This window comes from Oncorhynchus tshawytscha, linkage group LG20 (assembly GCF_018296145.1).
Source record: "Oncorhynchus tshawytscha isolate Ot180627B linkage group LG20, Otsh_v2.0, whole genome shotgun sequence".
NCBI classification, from domain to species: domain Eukaryota; kingdom Metazoa; phylum Chordata; class Actinopteri; order Salmoniformes; family Salmonidae; genus Oncorhynchus; species Oncorhynchus tshawytscha.
The window spans coordinates 40,201,736-40,224,417 of NC_056448.1; the positions used below are offsets into that span (position 1 = coordinate 40,201,736).

At 43.0% G+C, this 22,682-nt stretch overlaps 1 protein-coding gene across 12 annotated transcripts in view; it reads right to left on the bottom strand.

The window, feature by feature from the left end:
* Positions 1-610: 610 nt before the first annotated feature.
* LOC112236036 (cAMP-specific 3',5'-cyclic phosphodiesterase 4D-like) overlaps positions 611-22,682 on the bottom strand; it is a 372,033-nt gene continuing 349,961 nt past the window's right edge. For 11 of the 12 annotated variants that reach the window (XM_042302645.1, XM_042302646.1, XM_042302649.1 and 8 more), the window contains 9 exons: positions 19,680-19,773; positions 16,998-17,179; positions 11,787-11,885; positions 11,452-11,616; positions 10,975-11,074; positions 7,816-7,970; positions 7,306-7,428; positions 4,954-5,136; positions 611-4,304 (listed from right to left, as the gene is read on the bottom strand). In XM_042302645.1, the coding sequence (XP_042158579.1) occupies positions 3,789-4,304; positions 4,954-5,136; positions 7,306-7,428; positions 7,816-7,970; positions 10,975-11,074; positions 11,452-11,616; positions 11,787-11,885; positions 16,998-17,179; positions 19,680-19,773 (1,617 nt within the window). In that variant the 3' untranslated portion in view covers positions 611-3,788. The remainder of the gene's footprint in view (positions 4,305-4,953; positions 5,137-7,305; positions 7,429-7,815; positions 7,971-10,974; positions 11,075-11,451; positions 11,617-11,786; positions 11,886-16,997; positions 17,180-19,679; positions 19,774-22,682) is intronic. The other variant, XR_006079477.1, reaches the window with a different exon arrangement.

Genomic DNA, 22,682 nt, shown 5'->3' on the forward strand with positions numbered 1-22,682 from the left:
AAGCATTTTGCTACTCTCACATTAACATCTGTTAACCATGTGTATGTGACCAATAAAATGTTATGTTATTTTATTTGTTGTTTGTATTGCATTTGACTGCATTGAATACTGTGTGTAGATCCATGAAGGTGTGGGTTTCATGACAACAGGAGTGATTCTACATACCCTGCCCAGAAACTGCAGCCACAGATTAACAAAGGAGAATGAATGTCTTAGCCCCAGCACTTTCTACAGTAGGCGTCATCCCAGAGACCATGTATGGGTTGAAATACCCTGCCCTAAAACGTATGTCTCTCTAAAGCAGATGTAAGAGGAAAAATACGTACTCACACACACAACCATGTACAATCGTAGACCCCCCCAGGGGACAAATACCAGTGGTGTTCTGTTTTTTTCTCCCTTCTCCTGGGTCATATTCATTAGTGAACATCGTAGCAAAATGTTTTGAGATGGAAAACGAAAACACATCTTCCTTGTTGGAAAAGTTTAAGTAGTCCCTCCCCGTTTCAGTCTGTTTTCTTCTGCTTGGTGCCTAGTGAATACAACCCTGGTATCGTTAGGCTCACTCCCCTGGTGTCCCTATGAAAAAGCTCTGAGGTGACGTTTCATATAATTTCATTCACTTTTATCATTCTTGTACAGAAGAGATTTATACATTGGGTTAAGTATGGATCATAATAAACATTCTCTCAACAAGAGGGTTTCCAAATACACCAACACCATCGGATGATAGAGTAAGAATCCGTCATTTACAGAATGCAACACTACAATATGTACAGCTTAATAAATACGTGGTTGTAAACAAAAGACAAATGAGAAAAACCCATTAACAGGTAAGGTCGTCCGGTGAGGCAAGCAAACAAACCACAACAAAAAGATGGCCGAGAAATGAAATTGTAAAGAAATATACCATTATCCAATAATAAAATATTAACATTTTTACTTTAAAATCCAGGTTCAAGTCTTTTCAATGTGGACATGTTTCCTGTATGACAGAAGTGTTGATTAGAAGCATAGAAATATGGCTATTATAGTCATTCTATTTCTATGGTCTACGTACATCATATCACCAGAACAGGAACAAAGAGTGTGTTTTGCGAGTCCACATCATGTTGTTACGCTACAGGTTGTGCATTCTACAGTGCTGTCTTACTTAGGATGGCCAAACTGTGACAAAAACAAAGAATCCATGGCAACACTATTAACCACCTGTGTCTATATGATGCATTCATAGAGCCTTCTTTCACGCCCATAATAGACTATAATAATGGGCTTTTCCTGGTTAAATAAAGGTCTAATAAAACATGTATTTTTTTTAATAAGCATTCATAACAGCTCACAACTCCTTAAATAGCCTTTATGAGGCTTCATAATGCATTACTACATGTGACTCAAAGACAGTGTTACCAAATCAATAAATATAAATAAAGAAATATTAAAAGCCAACACAGAAACCACTTGACTTAATGGTGTGTGCTGCATTGTGCAAGTCCAGCAGGGGAGAAGAAGAAGAAGAAAAAGAAGGAGAAGTTGTTTTGGCAAAAATAAAAAAAGCAATATCGGGTTTGAAATGACAAGTCATCCATATCTAGTCCTTCCCCTGAAAATGGCAAATATATTGCAAAATTAAATCTAAATCATAAAGCATCTGCAATTACTGTCCTACTACTTCAATTTAGTGGAATTATTTCCTGAATACCATGGATTATATGGGATTGTGTCCTCATATGAGGCATGACATGTATGGAAGAGTCTGTTAATGGTTTTGATGCTAGCAGTACAGTTATATACATATACACACATACCTATGAACTACTCAAATATGAAAGGTAGATTTTAAAAGTATGCAGGTGATTCTCAATGTCCAATGTGAAATCCAATAAGACAAAATAATAATAACAATGAAAAAGAACAAAGGCAAATATTGTCAAAGTGTTTGTCATTTTAGTAATCATTATTGGATGGATGCTAGACAGTTGAAATAGGCAAATTGAAGAGAGACGTGGGATATTCATGTATTACAACACAAAGGGTCAGATCCAGAGCCTTAGATCATACAACACAACCAGGTATACATGAGTTGGAGCACTTTAGAATACAGTCACTATTTTCATTTGACAAATGTTTCTATTTTTTTTTCAATGCATATAGAGTATACATGAATACAACCTAACAACATCAGTTTTATCATTAGCTCAAGTCCCTTTGTACTTCAGATGAATAAGGTTTTAAAATGATGAAATACAGAAGATATAGCCATGTGACTATAAGCTAAAGTGTTACAGATATCACTGATAACTGATGAGTGTTTATGGAAGCTAACTGAAGGTCAATGAGGGTTATTCAAAATCCTTAACAGTTGAGAAAAATGTACCACCTATTTATAAACAGATTTAACAATGTGTAGATAGACTGGAGAGTCTATTTGGATAGTATATTTGGTTGGATAGAACTAAATCACTACATACTCAGGATGTTAACAAGACCTACCATGTCATATTTAAATGGAAACATGGCCTAAGTATATTACATACCATTATTATGTTCTTAAGGTCATTAGTTAACCGGCTTCTTTCTACTCTGAAAAACAAAAAGAGGTGGTACATTTAAAGCTGCAATAAAGTTAGAACCCCAACGCTCTCAAACAGAAAACCACACATGTTCATCTAAGATGCCCCTCTCTGAAATACCTGGGTGTGAAGATTAAAGTTAGAACCCCAACGCTCTCAAACAGAAAACCACACATGTTCATCTAAGATGCCCCTCTCTGAAATACCTGGGAGTGAAGATGAAGGAGAGCAAAAGAAAGCAGACTGAGTGCAGAGAGCTTAGTCACATGCACTCAGGACAAGCACACATTCCCAGAAAGACCACAGGCATTATGTTATGGCATAACATATCTCTTCTAAAAAAAAATCAAGTTTCAATGGATGCAATATATGACAAAGAAGATATTAATTGAACATCTTCCTCCGCTCTTTTCTCTCTCTCTCTCTCTCTCTCTCTCTCTCTCTCTCACTCTCTCCATTAACAAAAGTTATCTACAAAAAGATTTCAGTTTTACTACAATACAAAAACTGAGGAGGTCAAAAACAGCGTTTTCTACCAGTCTTGTTTCAAGGAAGACTTGAACTTTAGAAAAAAAGGTCTCTTTGAAATCCTCTTGCAAAGTATGTCTTTGTCCGTCTCTCCCTATAATATCCCTCATTGGTTTTCAGATGGTATTAGTGGACTGGGGTCACCTTGCAGTTCAGAGGTCACCTTGCAATCCATCTTTCCCCCATCTGGCTGTCCTCCCATGATGCTACAGTTAGGACTGTTCCAAGCATCTTGTGTGTTGCCCATGTGCTCAGTCTTGGAGTCAAAGAACACTTTCTGTTTGCTTCCTGCGTTGACAGGAATTGGTAGGAGATAGAGGAGAGGCGGGAGGTGGAGATTGGCCTTTGAACTCAAGGCGTCACCTCGCTCCCTATAGGCCGAATGAACCAGAAAGTAAACAAAAAAGGAGGCAAGAAAGTCGACTAAAATATTCCTGAGTGTAAAAGTGTAGCGCTCCAAGGGAGGGAGTCTTGGGGAGGTGTGGGTCTGTGCCCCCATATCGCCTCCAGGTGGAGTGGAGTGAGGAGAAGACTGGGATTGAGGAGTGCAACGTGCGCTTTGGAACTCTCGATGATGCCACATCACCAACATTGTGGCGATTACTAGTATTCACCTCGTCCCTTGATTCGCCGTTGTAACGCAACAGTCTCTCTCTCGCAGTTTGGCAATCCGCGCAGTTTCTACTGCTGCTATGTATCGGCCGCTCTTTGCTTCTCCTCGCCCTCCTCCCCTTCCCCCTCTCCCTCCTCATCCTCCTCCTCCAACTCCGCCATACTTGGTTCCCTGTGTACCCCTTCACCCTCCTCCTCCTCCTCTACCACTACCACCTCCTCCTCCTTCTCCTCCACCTCCTCTTCCGGCTGCTCGTCCAACGGGATCTCTGTGGATTCCGAGTCCTGCGTGCAGAGCGTTTTCGAGTTACAACTATTCTCCTCGTCTTCTTCTGGTTGACTTCCACTGTCTTTCTCCGTGTCCGACTCTCCGTCCTCTTCCAGGGTGAGCTCGAACTGGAACTTGTCCCCTCCGGGGGTACGTCCGCTGCCGTCGTCGGCTTCGTCCGGGGCGGGCGAGGGGCTCTGGGGGATGATGCTCTGGTACCACTCCCTGTTGTCCTCCAGAGTGTCCAGGATGTCCTGAGCGTCAGGGTGCACCAGATCAGCCCAGGTCTCCCACAGAGGGTGGACGATGTAGTCGATGAACCCCACCTGGAGAGGGGGAGGAGGAAGGAGAGAGGAGGGAAAATAAAATGAATATCAGCTTGTTGTGCTTAAATAATTTGTCTGGACTGATATAAACTTGCTTTGTGTGTGTGTGTGTGTGTGTGTGTGTGTGTGTGTGTGTGTGTGTGTGTGTGACCAGAAGTCCTCACAAGGATAGTAAAAAAAGGAACATTCGCACAAGTGGGCACAATTCGCCGGTCCCCACAAAGAAAATAGCTATTTTAGGCTTAGGGGTTAGGTTCAGGGTCAGGGTTACAATTAGTGTTTGGGGTTAGATTTAGGCTTAGAGTTAGGGTTAAGGTTAGGGAAAATAGGATTTTGAATTGGAATCAGTTGTTTGGTCCCCACAAGAATAGTAAAACATGTGTGTGTGTGTCTACTCTACTGTATGTGTGTGTGTGTGTGTGTGTGTGTGTGTGTGTGTGTGTGTGTGTGTGTATATATATATATATATATATATATATATATATATATATATATACTGTGTGTGTGTGTGTGTGTATGCGTGTGTATATATATACTGTGTGTGTGTGTGTGTGTGTGTGTGTGTGTGTGTGTATGTGTGTGTGTGTGTATATATATATATATATATATATATATATATATATATACTGTATGTGTGTACTGTACTTACCTGGCTCTTCTGGACAGAGGCGTTGTGTTTGTCACACATGGGGCTGATCTCCATGCCTCTTTCCCTCTCCCTGTCCCCCTGGCTGAAGAACTCTTCCATAATGCGGTCGGTCCACTGGCGGTACAGCTGCAGGGGCTTGGTAGGGTTACTGAGATCCGCACAATGCACCATGTTCTGGAGGACCTGAGAGTGGGGAAAGAGAGATTTAGAATTTAAAACCCCAGTCCTCACATTTACTGAGGGAGCGTGCAATTGGCATTCTGAGTGCTGGAATGTCCACCTGAGCTGTTGCCAGAGAATTGAATGTTAATTTCTCAACCATAAGCCCCATCCGACATCATTTTATAGAATTTGGCAGTACGTCCAACCGGCCTCACAACCGCAGACCACATGTAACCACGCCAGCCCAGGACCTCCACATCCGGCTTCTTCACCTGCTGGATCATCTGAGACCAGCCACCGGACAGCTGATGAACCAAAGAATTTGAAACCGTCTTAGGGAAGCTTGTCTGCGTGCTCGTCGTCCTCACCAGGTTATTGACCTGACTGCAGTTTGGAGTCGTAACCGAATTCATTGGGTTTTGTGGCATTGGGTTTATGGTACGGGAAGGCATAAGCTATGGACAACGAACACAGTTGCATTCTATCGTTGGCAATTTGAATGTACAGAGATACCATGACAAGATATTTTTATTCAGTGTATATACACCTGCAAAAGAAACAACAGTTAAAAGGTCAGCTGCAAACCTCTGGCGTCATACTGCACATAAAACATTCTAGAGACCTCAAGAGAGAGAGCACTGGTGTTTCCCTCTGCCCCATGGCAACAACACCATCGAGAGAGAGAGCACTGGTGTTTCCCTCTGCCCCATGGCAACAACACCATCGAGAGAGAGAGCACTGGTGTTTCCCTCTGCCCCATGGCAACAACACCATCGAGAGAGAGAGCACTGGTGTTTCCCTCTGCCCCATGGCAACAACACCATCGAGAGAGAGAGCACTGGTGTTTCCCTCTGCCCCATGGCAACAACACCATCGAGAGAGAGACCACTGGTGTTTCCCTCTGCCCCATGGCAACAACACCATCGAGAGAGAGAGAGCACTGGTGTTTCCCTCTGCCCCATGGCAACAACAAGAGAGAGAGCACTGGTGTTTCCCTCTGCCCCATGGCAACAACAAGAGAGAGAGCACTGGTGTTTCCCTCTGCCCCATGGCAACAACAAGAGAGAGAGCACTGGTGTTTCCCTCTGCCCCATGGCAACAACAAGAGAGACAGAGAGAGCACTGGTGTTTCCCTCTGCCACATGGAAACAACAAGAGAGAGAGAGAGAGCACTGGTGTTTCCCTCTGCCCCATGGCAACAACAAGAGAGACAGAGAGAGCACTGGTGTTTCCCTCTGCCACATGGAAACAACAAGAGAGAGAGAGAGAGCACTGGTGTTTCCCTCTGCCCCATGGCAACAACATGAGAGAGAGCACTGGTGTTTCCCTCTGCCCCATGGCAACAACAAGAGAGAGAGCACTGGTGTTTCCCTCTGCCCCATGGCAACAACACCATCGAGAGAGAGAGCACTGGTGTTTCCCTCTGCCCCATGGCAACAACACCATCGAGAGAGAGACCACTGGTGTTTCCCTCTGCCCCATGGCAACAACACCATCGAGAGAGAGAGAGCACTGGTGTTTCCCTCTGCCCCATGGCAACAACAAGAGAGAGAGCACTGGTGTTTCCCTCTGCCACATGGCAACAACAAGAGAGAGAGCACTGGTGTTTCCCTCTGCCCCATGGCAACAACAAGAGAGAGAGCACTGGTGTTTCCCTCTGCCCCATGGCAACAACAAGAGAGAGAGCACTGGTGTTTCCCTCTGCCCCATGGCAACAACAAGAGAGAGAGCACTGGTGTTTCCCTCTGCCCCATGGCAACAACAAGAGAGAGAGCACTGGTGTTTCCCTCTGCCCCATGGCAACAACATGAGAGAGAGCACTGGTGTTTCCCTCTGCCACATGGCAACAACAAGAGAGAGAGAGCACTGGTGTTTCCCTCTGCCCCATGGCAACAACACCATCGAGAGAGAGAGCACTGGTGTTTCCCTCTGCCCCATGGCAACAACAAGAGAGAGAGCACTGGTGTTTCCCTCTGCCCCATGGCAACAACACCATTGAGAGAGAGAGAAATAGATAAAAAGATGGAGGGAGGGAGAGGATGAGAGAGTCAGGTAAAGATGTATTTTTATGGTAACTAAAAATATGTATTTTTAAAGTCAGTATACAACCTGACCATGATTACAAAACAAATACGTTGTTTGAATCAGTTTTGCCTGCAGGGTGGCCATATATGTAGTATCAGTAACAACCTGTATTCTGTCGTTGTAGTTATCTAGTAGTAGCACTCCAGAGCTGGTGACTTTCTTGGTCTCCACCATGGTCTTCAGGTCAGCTAGGAGATTCATGTGCTTGGACATGTCAGTAGCTAGTACCTATAGAGACAAACAGCAACACCTTGGATTAGTTCAATTGGGTGCTAGGCTGGAACTCACTCACTCACTCACTCACTTACTCACTCACTCACTCACTCACTCACTCACTCACTCACTCACCACTCACTCACTCACTCACCACTCACTCACTCACTCACTCACTCACTCACTCACTCACTCACTCACTCACTCACTCACTCACTCACTCACTCACTCATTAGATAATTAATTAATTAATTAATCAATCGATTCACTTGCTAAATTAATCCATCCATCCAGCCACCAATCCATCCAACGTTCCATCCATCCACCTACCCACACACTCATCCACCCACCCACCCACCCACCCACCCACCCACCCACCCATTCATCCATCCACCCACTCACCATGTCTATGACCATCTTCCTGAGGGACTGCCGTTGTTTCTTGGTCAGGTTCTGGAAGATGTCACAGTTCTCTTCCTGAAGCAGCTTGAAGCCTACAGCCAGGTGGTGGTTCTCTAGGACTGACGAGTCATTGTACATGAGGGCCAGCTCCGAGTCTGGAGGGAAACAAACAGACAATACCAGCACATGGTTAGGAAGCCTCTGATGCCATTTTGAATAATATAGTAAGATACTTTTCCAAGGTAATATTTATTAGGTATTTATATAGAAGCATGTACATTTTGACGAGTGTGTGTAGATTTGATCTGGTATTTCTCTCTCATTCTCTTTCTACACGTTGCACATTGAATAAAGTGAACCAAGTGAATAAAGTGAACCAAGTGAATACAGTGAACCAAGTGAATAAAGTGAACCAAGTGAATACAGTGAACCAAGTGAATAAAGTGAACCAAGTGAATAAAGTGAACCAAGTGAATAAAGTGAACCAAGTGAATACAGTGAACCAAGTGAATAAAGTGAACCAAGTGAATACAGTGAACCAAGTGAATACAGTGAACCAAGTGAATAAAGTGAACCAAGTGAATAAAGTGAACCAAGTGAACCAAGTGAATACAGTGAACCAAGTGAATAAAGTGAACCAAGTGAATACAGTGAACCAAGTGAATAAAGTGAACCAAGTGAATAAAGTGAACCAAGTGAATAAAGTGAACCAAGTGAATAAAGTGAACCAAGTGAATACAGTGAACCAAGTGAATACAGTGAACCAAGTGAATAAAGTGAACCAAGTGAATACAGTGAACCAAGTGAATACAGTGAACCAAGTGAATAAAGTGAACCAAGTGAATACAGTGAACCAAGTGAATAAAGTGAACCAAGTGAATACAGTGAACCAAGTGAATACACAATCCATATCTCAAGACTTAAAAGTCATTCTTTAACCCGTCTCCTCTCCTTCATCTACACTGAGGGAGGTGGATTTAGCAAGTGACATCAATAAAGGATTATATCTTTCACCTGGTCAGTCTATGTCATGGAAAGAGTGGGTGTCACACACACACACACACACACACACACACACACACAACACACACACACACACGCAGTCACTCACACACAGTCACACACGCACATCAGTCACACACGCACACACACACACACACACACAGTCACACACACACAGTCACACACACATCAGTCACACACACGCACGCAGTCACACACAGGCACACAGCCACACACGCACACACAGACACACACACGCACGCAGTCACACGCACGCAGTCACACACACGCACGCAGTCACACACGCACGCAGTCACACACACGCACGCAGTCTCACACAGACACACACACGCAGTCACACGCGCACCCAGCCACACGCGCACGCAGTCACACTCACACACACACACAGACACACACACACACACAGTCACACACGTACACACAGTCACACACACACACACACACACACACACACACACACACACACACACACACACGTACACACAGTCACACACACAGACACACACACACAGACAGACACACACACACACACACACACGTACACACAGTCACAAACACAGTCACACACACACACACACGTACACACAGTCACACATACAGACACACACACACAAACACACACAGTCACACCCACACGGCTTCCAAAGGGTGGGCCTAATTCGTTTGTTGCCTTGGTGGCAAGGCTAATACATGTTATGGCAAATGACGATTGCATAACTGGGGAGGATTAAAATCAGTTCACTCTGCCTAGAGGACACACAGTCCAATCCCAACATTGTATAATCTTATACTAAGAATTAGGTTTCAATAGGAATCCAATTACCCTTCATTCTATCTACAATACCGTTTAGCTTGAATTGAGTTCATTTGTCTTTCAAGCCAACCATATTGTCATTGTCACACCAAACATGTTCATGTCAATGTTCAAAGGAGTTGGCTATTCAGCATATACAGATCTGGGACCAGGCTTCATGGCAGATAATTGTATGTATTCCATGTACTATATGTATTCCATGTATTATATATATTCCATGTATTATATATATTCCATGTATTCCATGTATTATATATATTCCATGTATTATATGTATTATATGTATTCCATGTACTATATGTATTATATGTATTCCATGTACTATATGTATTATATGTATTCCATGTACTATATGTATTATATGTATTCCATGTACTATATGTATTCCATGTATTATATATATTCCATGTATTCCATGTATTATATGTATTCCATGTAGTATGTGTATTATATGTATTCAATGTATCACATGTATTCCATGTGTTATGTGTATTATATGTATTACATGTATTATATATATTCCATGTATTCCATGTATTATATGTATTCCATGTGTTATGTGTATTATATGTATTATATGTATTCCATGTGTTATGTGTATTATATGTATTCCATGTATTATATATATTCCATGTATTCCATGTATTATATGTATTCCATGTGTTATGTGTATTATATGTATTATATGTATTCCATGTGTTATGTGTATTATATGTATTCCATGTACTATATGTATTTTATGTATTCCATGTACTATATGTATTATATGTATTCCATGTATTATATATATTCCATGTATTCCATGTATTATATGTATTCCATGTAGTATGTGTATTATATGTATTCAATGTATCACATGTATTCCATGTGTTATGTGTATTATATGTATTATATGTATTCCATGTATTATGTGTATTCCATGGATTCCATGTGTTATGTGTATTATATGTATTCCATATATTCAGTGTATTATATGTAATATGTATTATATGAATTCCATGTATTCCGTGTACTCCATGGATTCCATGTGTTCCATGTATTCCGTGGATTCCATATATTCCGTGTATTCAATGTATTATGTGCATTACATGTATTCCATGTACTCCATGTATTATGTGTATTATATGGGGGGGATTAAAAGAGAGTTTATGAAATGCGCCAGTGTGTCAGCAGCAAACCTTTCTCACTATGTGTGTAAACCCAGAAGAGAGAAGCTCATGTTAAAACAGCCATATACATTATGATAAAGGATATACATTGTGATAAAAGAAACAGCACGGCACTGAAGGCAGACAAATCATAACATTGGAAAGGCCACTCACTGGTGCTGATGAGAAACTGGTTGGAGACCCCCGGGTGGTCGACGTCATGAATAGCACTGGCAAAGATGGCAGCTAGGATTTCCAGGTCTGTGAACACAGCCTGTGAAGAAAATAGGTGGAACAATCTACATGAGCAGCACTTCAGAACAGAAATGGGACAAAAAGGTTTCATACAATCTCACGGTATAACCTCACTATTTGTCAGCACCAGGAACATGTCATTTTTGTTGTACGTTGCAAAATGTTTAAAAACATTTTATATTGCCTTCCCTAATGAACACAACTCAGGCTACATTTAAAGCCAGTTTTAAACAGGACAAATATAAAAACTAATATCATTAGTGTATGTTTAAAAGTCACATTATTAACAAAACATGAGCTAAAATGTAAAAAGAGGGGGCCATACTAACAGCACTGTATCAAATCCTCCCAACAAAGATTCCCCCATAAAGCGAGGGAGATGGTACATTCCCCTACCTCTAGAGCAGGCGTGGACAGCAGCACGTGAGTAGACTGGGTGACATCAGCAGCATGGATGTTATTGTGATAGGCTACATCGCCGTGGTAATGGTCTTCTAGAGTCATCAGGTAGGTTATAAAGGTGTCTAATGGTATTTTGAATGTTTTTAATAAATCTCTTTCCTGAAAATGAGAGAAAAATGTGACACTGTCAAAACAAGAGGTTACAATAACGAACTGTTATTCACACATACATTCACAGACGCACACAAACATAGTTAGCTGTATAAATTCCAGCAAGGTAAAACAACAGTTTTTATAAAGGTTTTTTATAATTGTATAAACGTCCTCACCTGGAAAATTGTGTACATCATGACTGTTAAAGGCCGGTTTCCTGAAAGCTCGGTGACTTTAAAAAGATTAAGGCCCCATTTATTGAGGTCCTCAAGCTCCTGAAATCAGACATCAAGGCCATTTTACACACACCACTTTCACCAAAACACATCATAGGAGACAGTATACAGTATATATATACTGAACACAAATATAAACGCAACATGCAACCATTTCAAAGATGTTACTGTGTTACAGTTCACATAAGGAAATCAGTCAATTAAAATAAATTCATTAGGCCCAAATTGATGGATTTCACGATTGGGAATACAGATACATGTATGCATCTGTTGGTCACAGATCCCTTAAAAGAAAAGGTAAGGGCGTGAATCAGAAAACCAGTCAGGATCTGGTGTAACTGCCTCATGCAGTGTGACACATCTCCTTCACATAGAGTTGATCAGGCTGTTGATTGTGGCCTGTGGAATGTTGTCCCACTCCTCTTCAATGGCTGTGCGAAGTTGCTGGAAATGGTTGGGAACTGGAACATGCCATCAATCCAGAGCATCCCAAACATGCTCAATGGTGTGGCAGGTAGCCCAGTGGTTAGAGTGTTGGACTAGTAACCGAAAGGTTGCAAGATTGAATCCCCGAGCTGACAAGATAAAAATCTGTCGTTCTGTCCCTGAACAAGGCAGTTAACCCAGTGTTCCTAGGCCGTCATTGAAAATAAGAATCTGTCCTTAACTGACTTGCCTCGTTAAATAAAGGTGACATTTTTTGTTGTTTAAAAAATGGTGACATATCTGGTGAGTATGCAAAAAATATCCCAATGCCCCATTGCAGTGATTGGGGGCATTGGCCTGTGTACGGTGTCGTCTTTTGAATAGGATGTTAAACGGGTGTCCTGACTCTGTGGTCACTGAAGATCCCATGGCACTTATTGTAAGAGTAGGGGCGTTAACCCCAGTGTTCTGGCTAAATTCCCAATCTGGCCCGCATACCATCATGGTCACAGTTTACAATTGGCTAATTCATCCCCCCTCCTCTCCCTGGTAACAATTACACAGGTCGTTTCTGTAAATGAGAATGTGTTCTCAGTCAACTTACCAGGTTAAATAAAATACACATTTTCCATAACTTAAATTATATCAGGCATAAGATGGAATTCAATCGAAATGGCATTGTAGGTAAATCTTCACTGTCTGGGGATAAATAACGTAAAGATGTATGAGACAAGGTCTTTCGAACAGTCTGACAACTGGATCTAACAGTCTGAAAACTGATAACTGAGGTCTAACAGTCTGACAGCTGAGATCTAACAGTCTGACAACTGACAACTGAGGTCTAACAGTCTGACAGCTGACAACTGAGGTCTAACAGTCTGACAACTGAGATCTAACAGTCTGACAACTGACAACTGAGGTCTAACAGTCTGACAGCTGACAACTGAGGTCTAACAGTCTGACAACTGAGATCTAACAGTCTGACAACTGACAACTGAGGTCTAACAGTCTGACAGCTGACAACTGAGATCTAACAGTCTGACAGCTGAGATCTAACAGTCTGACAACTGACAACTGAGGTCTAACAGTCTGACAACTGAGATCTAACAGTCTGACAACTGAGATCTAAAAGCCTAACAACTGACAACTGAGGTCTAACAGCCTGACAACTGACAACTGAGGTCTAACAGTCTGACAACTGAGATCTAACAGTCTGACAACTGACAACTGAGGTCTAACAGTCTGACAACTGAGGTCTAACAGACTGACAACTGACAACTGAGCTCTAACAGCCTGACAACTGACAACTGAGATCTAACAGCCTGACAACTGACAACTGAGGTCTAACAGTCTGACAACTGAGGTCTAACAGACTGACAACTGACAACTGAGCTCTAACAGCCTGACAACTGACAACTGAGATCTAAAATCCTAACAACTGACAACTGACAACTGAGGTCTAACAGCCTGACAACTGACAACTGAGGTCTAACAGTCTGACAACTGACAACTGAGATCTAACAGCCTGACAACTGACAACTGAGATCTAACAGTCTGACAACTGAGATCTAACAGTCTGACAACTGAGATCTAACAGCCTGACAACTGAGATCTAACAGTCTGACAACTGACAACTGAGATCTAACAGCCTGACAACTGACAACTGAGGTCTAACAGCCTGACAACTGACAACTGAGGTCTAACAGTCTGACAACTGAGGTCTAACAGTCTGACAACTGACAACTGAGATCTAACAGCCTGACAACTGAGATCTAACAGTCTGACAACTGAGGGCTAACAGTCTGACAACTGACAACTGAGGTCAAACAATCTGACAACTGAGATCTAACAGCCTGACAACTGACAACTGAGGTCTAACAGTCTGACAACTGAGGTCTAACAGTCTGACAGCTGAGGTCTAACAGTCTGACAACTGACAACTGAGATCTAACAGTCTGACAACTGACAACTGAGATCTAACAGTCTGACAACTGAGGTGTAACAGTCTGACAACTGACAACGGAGGTCTAACAGTCTGACAACTGACAACTGAGATCTAACAGTCTGACAACTGACAACTGAGGTCTAATAGTCTGACAACTGAGATCTAACAGTCTGACAACTGAGGTCTAATAGTCTGACAACTGACAACTGAGATCTAAGTCTGACAACTGACAACTGAGGTCTAACAGTCTGACAACTGACAACTGAGGTCTAATAGTCTGACAACTGAGATCTAACAGCCTGACAACTGACAACTGAGGTCTAACAGTCTGACAACTGAGATCTAACAGTCTGACAACTGAGATCTAACAGTCTGAAAACTGAGGTCTAACAGTCTGACAACTGAGGTCTAACAGTCTGACAACTGACAACTGAGGTCTAACAGTCTGACAACTGACAACTGAGATCTAACAGTCTGACAACTGAGGTCTAACAGTCTGACAACTGAGGTCTAACAGTCTGACAACTGACAACTGAGGTCTAACAGTCTGACAACTGAGATCTAACAGTCTGACAACTGACAACTGAGGTCTAACAGTTTGACAACTGAGGTCTAACATTCTGACAACTGACAACTGAGATCTAACAGTCTGACAACTGAGGTCGAACAGTCTGACAACTGAGATCTAACAGTCTGACAACTGACAACTGAGATCTAACAGCCTGACAACTGACAACTGAGGTCTAACAGTCTGACAACTGAGATCTAACAGTCTGACAACTGAGGTCGAACAGTCTGACAACTGAGATCTAACAGTCTGACAACTGACAACTGAGATCTAACAGTGGCAACTGACAACTGAGATCTAACAGTCTGACAACTGAGATCTAACAGTCTGACAACTGACAACTGAGGTCTAACAGTCTGACAACTGAGGTCCAACAGTCTGACAACTGAGGTCCAACAGTCTGACAACTGAGGTCCAACAGTCTGACAACTGACAATCAAGGGACAAAAAACTAAAGCCAGTGTCATCTTAATATTGGCCCTTGAGCCAATCAGCAAACCACAGTGGTGTAACATTACAGAGGTGACCCTTTAAGGCATCCTATTGGTGTAACATTACAGAGGTGATCCTTTAAGGCATCCTATTGGTGTAACATTACAGCGGTGACCCTTTAAGGCATCCTATTGGTGTAACATTACAGAGGTGACCCTTTAAGGCACCCTATTGGTGTAACATTACAGAGGTGACCCTTTAAGGCATCCTATTGGTGTAACATTACAGAGGTGACCCTTTAAGGCACCCTATTGGTGTAACATTACAGAGGTGACCCTTTAAGGTATCCTATTGGTGTAACATTACAGAGGTGACCCTTTAAGGCACCCTATTGGTGTAACATTACAGAGGTGACCCTTTAATGTATCCTATTGGTGTAACATTACAGAGGTGACCCTTTAATGTATCCTATTGGTGTAACATTACAGAGGTGACCCTTTAATGCATCCTATTGGTGTAACATTACAGAGGTGACCCTTTAAGGCATCCTATTGGTGTAACATTACAGAGGTGACCCTTTAAGGCATCCTATTGGTGTAACATTACAGAGGTGACCCTTTAAGGCATCCTATTGGTGTAACATTACAGAGGTGACCCTTTAAGGCATCCTATTGGTGTAACATTACAGAGGTGACCCTTTAAGGTATCCTATTGGTGTAACATTACAGAGGTGACCCTTTAAGGCACCCTATTGGTGTAACATTACAGAGGTGACCCTTTAAGGCATCCTATTGGTGTAACATTACAGAGGTGACCCTTTAAGGTATCCTATTGGTGTAACATTACAGAGGTGACCCTTTAAGGCACCCTATTGGTGTAACATTACAGAGGTGACCCTTTAAGGCACCCTATTGGTGTAACATTACAGAGGTGACCCTTTAAGGTATCCTATTGGTGTAACATTACAGAGGTGACCCTTTAAGGCACCCTATTGGTGTAACATTACAGAGGTGACCCTTTAAGGCACCCTATTGGTGTAACATTACAGAGGTGACCCTTTAAGGCACCCTATTGGTGTAACATTACAGAGGTGACCCTTTAAGGCATCCTATTGGTGTAACATTACAGAGGTGACCCCTTAAGGCATCCTATTGGTGTAACATTACAGAGGTGACCCCTTAAGGCATCCTATTGGTGTAACATTACAGAGGTGACCCTTTAAAGCATCCTATTTCCTGGATCTCAATAGAATCAATGTAGTCCTCATCACCGTGTGGGACATCCACTACGTCAAACTTGATCAAATCAGTTTCAGCCTAAATCTGATTGGTGATGAGTGCTAGAAGGTTAATAAGCACTAGAACATGCTCTAGCTCTGGCGTCAACCTCTAGCTAGCTACGACGGTGCGGGACAGTACTATCAACAAGGATCAGTGGGATAACGACTAGAATAATAATAAAAACAGCATACAATGAAGAGGCCCGGGGTCAGGCTTCTCTTCACCTTGGGAAAAGTCCAGATAAAAGCCCAGCCAGGGATTATGTAGCTATGTAGAGGTTAAGTCCCTTGCTCAAGGGCACAACAGCAGTAATTCCTAAGTTAATATCAGATAAATCATTTACTCTAGTATTTACTCTATTCAACAAAAGCGTGCCATGATGATCAGACTGCTCTCGTACGCGTTTGTTTAACCTTCCTGGAATACACTCTAGCTAAGAGAAGCTAAGAGCAACTGTTAAATGACTAAAATGTCAATATAAAGTCAAAAAGCTCCTTCACCGTAGCCAGTTGGTCCTCTGTGTCGGTCTTGACCCCGAAGCGAGGTATATTAGAGTTGGAGAGGCTAGTGCTGTGCTGCAGCTTCTTCACGCCACTGATCTGACACATGGGCTTGGCGTTCTTCTTGTCCGTCCTCTCTTTCTGCGTCTGTGGACATGGCATCTCCACGTCATGCTGCTTGTCTGGGGGGAGAGAAGTAGGAAATAGTTAGAGGAGCAATAGACAATACACAAAGGGATTTTTTTGGGGCCTATTTTGTGCTTTTAGGGCCAAATCCTAACTTGAGATCACATTGTCCCCTAATCATGTATTTCTATTCATTATGGATCACCAGCCAATTTAAGGCAGTTATATACAATACAACAACAAAAAAGCATTACATTACACAACAGAATTTACAACACATTGTGTTCCCTCAGGCCGCTACTCTACTACTACATATCTACAATACAAAATCCATGTGTACGTGTGTGTATAGTGCGTATGTTATCATGTGTGTATGCGTGTGTCTGGGTGTCTGGGTGTGTGTGTGTGTGTGTGTGTGTGTGTCTGGGCCTGTGCCTGTGTGTGTGTGTGTGTGTGTGTGTGTGTGTGTGTGTGTGTGTGTCTGGGCCTGTGCCTGTGTGTGTGTGTCTGGGCCTGTGTGTGTGTGTGTGTGTGTCTGGGCCTGTGCGTGTGTGTGTGTCTGGGCCTGTGCATGTGTGTGTGTGTGTCTGGGCCCGTGCATGTGTGTGTGTGTGTCTGGGCCTGTGCATGTGTGTGTGTGTGTGTGTGTGTGTGTGTGTGTGTGTGTGTGTGTGTGTGTGTGTGTGTGTGTCTTCAAAGATGTATTTTTATCTCTGTTTTTCTAAACAGATTTTACTGCTTGCATCAGTTACTTGATGTGGAATAGAGTACTGTGCACCTCCCATAGTCTGTCCTGGACTTGGGGATTGCGAAGAGACCACTGGTGGCATGTCTTGTGCGGTATGTATGGGTGTCTGAGCTGTGTGCTAGTAGTTTAAACAGACAGCTCAGTGCATTCAACAAGTCAATATTTCTTACAAATACAAGTAGTGATGAACCAGTAGTCCAGGTGCGACAAAACTAGGGCCTGTAGGACCTGCCTTGTTGAGCGTGTTGTAAACAGGGCAGAGCAGCGCTATCTTATGCACAGACCTCTATTGAGGTCAATTGGGGACTTGAGTAACACACACTGATCTCAAGTTAGGATTGGCCCTTATTAACTATCTAACACACACATGCACATCGCCCATGGTAGCTTTTAATAAAACAGAATGGAGTGTTGTACCCATATGATTTTGAGGCTTTTTGGGGATTGGGAGTTTCAGTTTCAGGGGAAATTTGTGGACTGAGTGATTGAGACTCTTTACTTGTCTCTTGGAGACTATTTGGGGACTTTGGAGACTGGACACTGTTTGGGGACCTTGGAGACTGAGGACTGTTTGGAGACCTTGGAGACAGGGGACTGTTTGGAGACCTTGGAGACAGGGGACTGTTTGGAGACCTTGGAGACTGTTTGGAGACCTTGGAGACAGGGGACTGTTTGGAGACCTTGGAGACAGGGGACTGTTTGGAGACCTTGGAGACAGGGGACTGTTTTTGGAGACAGGGGACTGTTTGGAGACGGGGGACTGTTTGGAAACCTTGGAGACAGTGGACTGTTTGGGGACCTTGGGACTGGACACTGTTTGGGGACCTTGGAGACAGGGGACTGTTTGGAGACCTTGGAGACAGGGGACTGTTTGGAGACCTTGGAGACAGGGGACTGTTTCGGGACCTTGGAGACTGGACACTGTTTGGGGACCTTGGAGACAGGGGACTGTTTGGGGACCTTGGAGACTGAGGACTGTTTGGGAAACTTGGAGACTGAGGACTGTTTGGAGACCTTGGAGACTAGGGACTGTTTGGGGAACTTGGATACAGGGGACTGTTTGGGGACCTTGGAGACTGGACACTGTTTGGGGACCTTGGAGACTGAGGACTGTTTGGAGACCTTGGAGACAGGGGACTGTTTGGAGACCTTGGAGACAGGGGACTGTTTGGGAAACTTGGAAACCGGGAATTGTTAGAGGAACATGGAGACTAGGGACTGTTTGGGGAACTTGGAGACGGGGAACTGTTTGGGGACCTTGGTGACTGGGGACAGTTTGGGGACTTTGGGGACTGCTTGAGGATCTTGGGTACTGCTTAGGGACATTGGAGACTGTGGACTGTTTGGGGACCTTGGGTACTGCTTGGGGACCTAGGAGACTGGGATCTGCTTTGGGATCTTGGAGACTTGGAACTGTTTGGGGACCTTGGAGACTGGGGATTGTTTGGGGACCTTGGGGAATGGGGACTGCTTGTGGACCTCGGAGACCAGGACTGCTCGGGGACTGTTTGGGGAACGGGGACTGTTTGGGGACCTTGGGGAATGGGGACTGTTTGGGGACCTCAGGGATTGCTTGGGGACCATGGAGGATTGGTATGTGTTGTTCTTTCAGTTTATTTGTTTTGTAAATTGATTGTTTGTGTACCTGTTTGCCATTTTACTGCATTGTCAGGAGATTGTAACATAAGCATTTAGCTGTACCCGCTATAACATCTGCTAAACTGTGTACCCGACCAATAAACTTTGATTCGACTTGAACTTGTTGTTATAAATACTGAAAATCACACAGCAAGGTCAGCCAGTCTTACCTAAGAAGGTGCTGGAGATGAACTCAGAGACCTGGTTCCCTGAGCGACTCATCTCAGACAGGTGAGACAGCTCCCTGTTCAACATCCTCTTGAACTGGACACAGACAGTGAGTGAGAGAGAGAAAGAAAGAGAGAGATGGAGTGGGAGAGAGAGACAGAGAAAGAGAGAGGGTGAAAGAAAGAAAGCGTTACTCTTACACATACATGACATTGTATATAAATGGGAAACAGTAACAGACTTTTGATCTCAATGAGACTTGCTTAGATGGAATATAATGATATTCTCTTTCTGTCATTATCGGATGTTTTTACCATGCATTATGAAGTTCAGGCACTTTCAGCAGACTCTCACAGATACTGTGAGTAGCAACTGCAAACATAGTTCAGATAGTAAGTCTGGTTTGATTTAAGGATGAGGTTCTGCGGAACTATTATTTTTGCCTTATTTCACATACTATTCACCAATGACTGGAGTGTGATACTTCTTTCATGTTTGAGCACAGCAATTTCCATATGACTTTGAAAGAGACAAGTAGGCAGCTCGTCCTCAACAACAAAACAGCTAAATACATAAGTCCACCCACAGCACATTTGCGTAAACAAATCTATACAATATGGCTAACAAATTCTGACACAATGCTGAGGTGGAAATACGACTAGTTACTGCACTAGTTACTGCACTAGTTCCTGCACTAGTTACTGCTATCTCCAATCTCTCCTACTGTACATACATCACAGATCATCACAACGATGTCACATTATTTTCCCTTTTGATCTAAATGAAAATGACTGCATTGATGGGAACACTTTAACAAATGAGTAAAGTAAACCCTTCTCTCACGGGATTGGAATAACACTGAATGAATAGACATAATCCAAAGGCGGCCAGGAGAACCTACAAGCTTTAACATAAGCTTGGCCATTTGGGTCATGTTCATTACGGCACATGATGGAAAACACGAGAGTTTCTTAATGGACCAGGTAGCTCAGGTTGTCTCTCCCTGTTTAGTCTGTATTCTGTATTCTTCAATTTGGTGCCTAATGAACTCAGCACTGAATTTTATTGAATTCAAAATTAGCATCATGGACAACATACTTTTATGTATCCCCATGACACAGAACGTAAGTAGTTTGCATTTTCAACACAGTCAATCAAATGTAAAGAGTCATAAAGATGGATAGATCCAAAACTAGTACGCAAAAGGCTTCCCTCAAATCCTCGTTACACAATCAATCATGGCATCATCCATATAGTAGTGTCCCCAGGGCCATGATGAAATAATCAACTAATTCTTTCCAGGTAGATAAAGGCAAATAATCCCAGGGGTTAGTAACAAGATTGGATAAAGAAGGAGCAAGAACAGGAGTGTCCAAAAAAGACAAAGAAATCACTATATCACTATAAGAAATCTAGGCATGGCTATAAAAAAATTTGTAAAGTATTATCAATAACAGTATCCAATGAGGAATAACAGGATAGAATGGGTCCGACAGCTCCATTAGACAAGAAGCTACATTAGAAGGACACTAGTCGGCTGCATCTCCCACTAGCTCTTCAGCGATGACCTAACGTAGCTGTGGAGATGACGCTAGCCACGTCTGAGGAAGACTGCACTCCTGTCAACAACTGCCTGGGTTCTCACCCAATCGCATCAGCCTGCCGCTGAGAGCTAACCAATCAGCGGCCATTGAGACCAAATGGAAGCGAGAGCACTCGCTCTTCATCTGGCATTCCATTTTCTCTGTTTGAATACATGAATAAATAATGAAGTCAAAATGAAGACCCTAGATCTGTCTAATTATAGGACTCATCTTGGTGTCCTCACAGTGCATCTGTCTAATTATAGGTCTCATCTTGGTGCCCTCACAGTGCATCACTCGAATTATAGGACTCATCTTGGTGTCCTCACAGTGCATCTGTCTAATTATAGGACTCATCTTGGTGTCCTCACAGTGCATCTGTCTAATTATAGGTCTCATCTTGGTGCCCTCACAGTGCATCACTCGAATTATAGGACTCATCTTGGTGTCCTCACAGTGCATCTGTCTAATTATAGGACTCATCTTGGTGTCCTCACAGTGCATCTGTCTAATTATAGGACTCATCTTGGTGTCCTCACAGTGCATCTGTCTAATTATAGGACTCATCTTGGTGTCCTCACAGTGCATCTGTCTAATTATAGGACTCATCTTGGTGTCCAAATGGATGTGTATTTACTCAGATGAGATATCAGCAGTATGTATACATGGCAATAGTCTTGGTGAACACTTACAAGACAGAGTAAACTTAATGTAGACTACTACAACTACTAGCCATGAGTTACCCAGCGAAGCAGAGCTAAATGAACTGAATGCCTGTTAGGTTCACTTCGAGGAGTATAACACTGCCTTGCGGTGAAAGCCCCTGTTTTTCCTGATGACTGTGTGATCTCGCTCTCCGTGGCCAATGTGTGCAAAACATTTATACAGGTTAACAATCACAAGGCTGCCGGGCCAGACGGAATATCAAATCAAATCAATTTATATAGCCCTTCTTACATCAGCTGATATCTCAAAGTGCTGTACAGAAACCCAGCCTTAAACCCCAAACAGCAAGCAACGCAGGTGTAGAAGCACGGTGACTAGGAAAAACTCCCTAGAAAGGCCAAAACCTAGGAAGAAACCCAGAGAGGAACCAGGCTATGGTCCTCTTCTGGCTGTGCCGGGTGGAGATTATAACAGAACATGGCCAAGATGTTCAAATGTTCATAAATGACCAGCATGGTCAAATAATAACAATCACAGTAGTTGTCGAGGGTGCAGCAAGTCAGCGTGTTCTCAAAGCATGTGGACCAACTGGCAGGTGTCTTCACAGACATTTTCAATCTATCCTTGTACCAGTCTGTAATCCTATGTTTCAATCTGACCATCATTGTCCCTGTTCTCAAGATTTCCAAGGTAACCTACGTAAATGACTATAGCCCTGTAGCACTCACATCTGTAATTATGAAGTGCTTTGAAAGG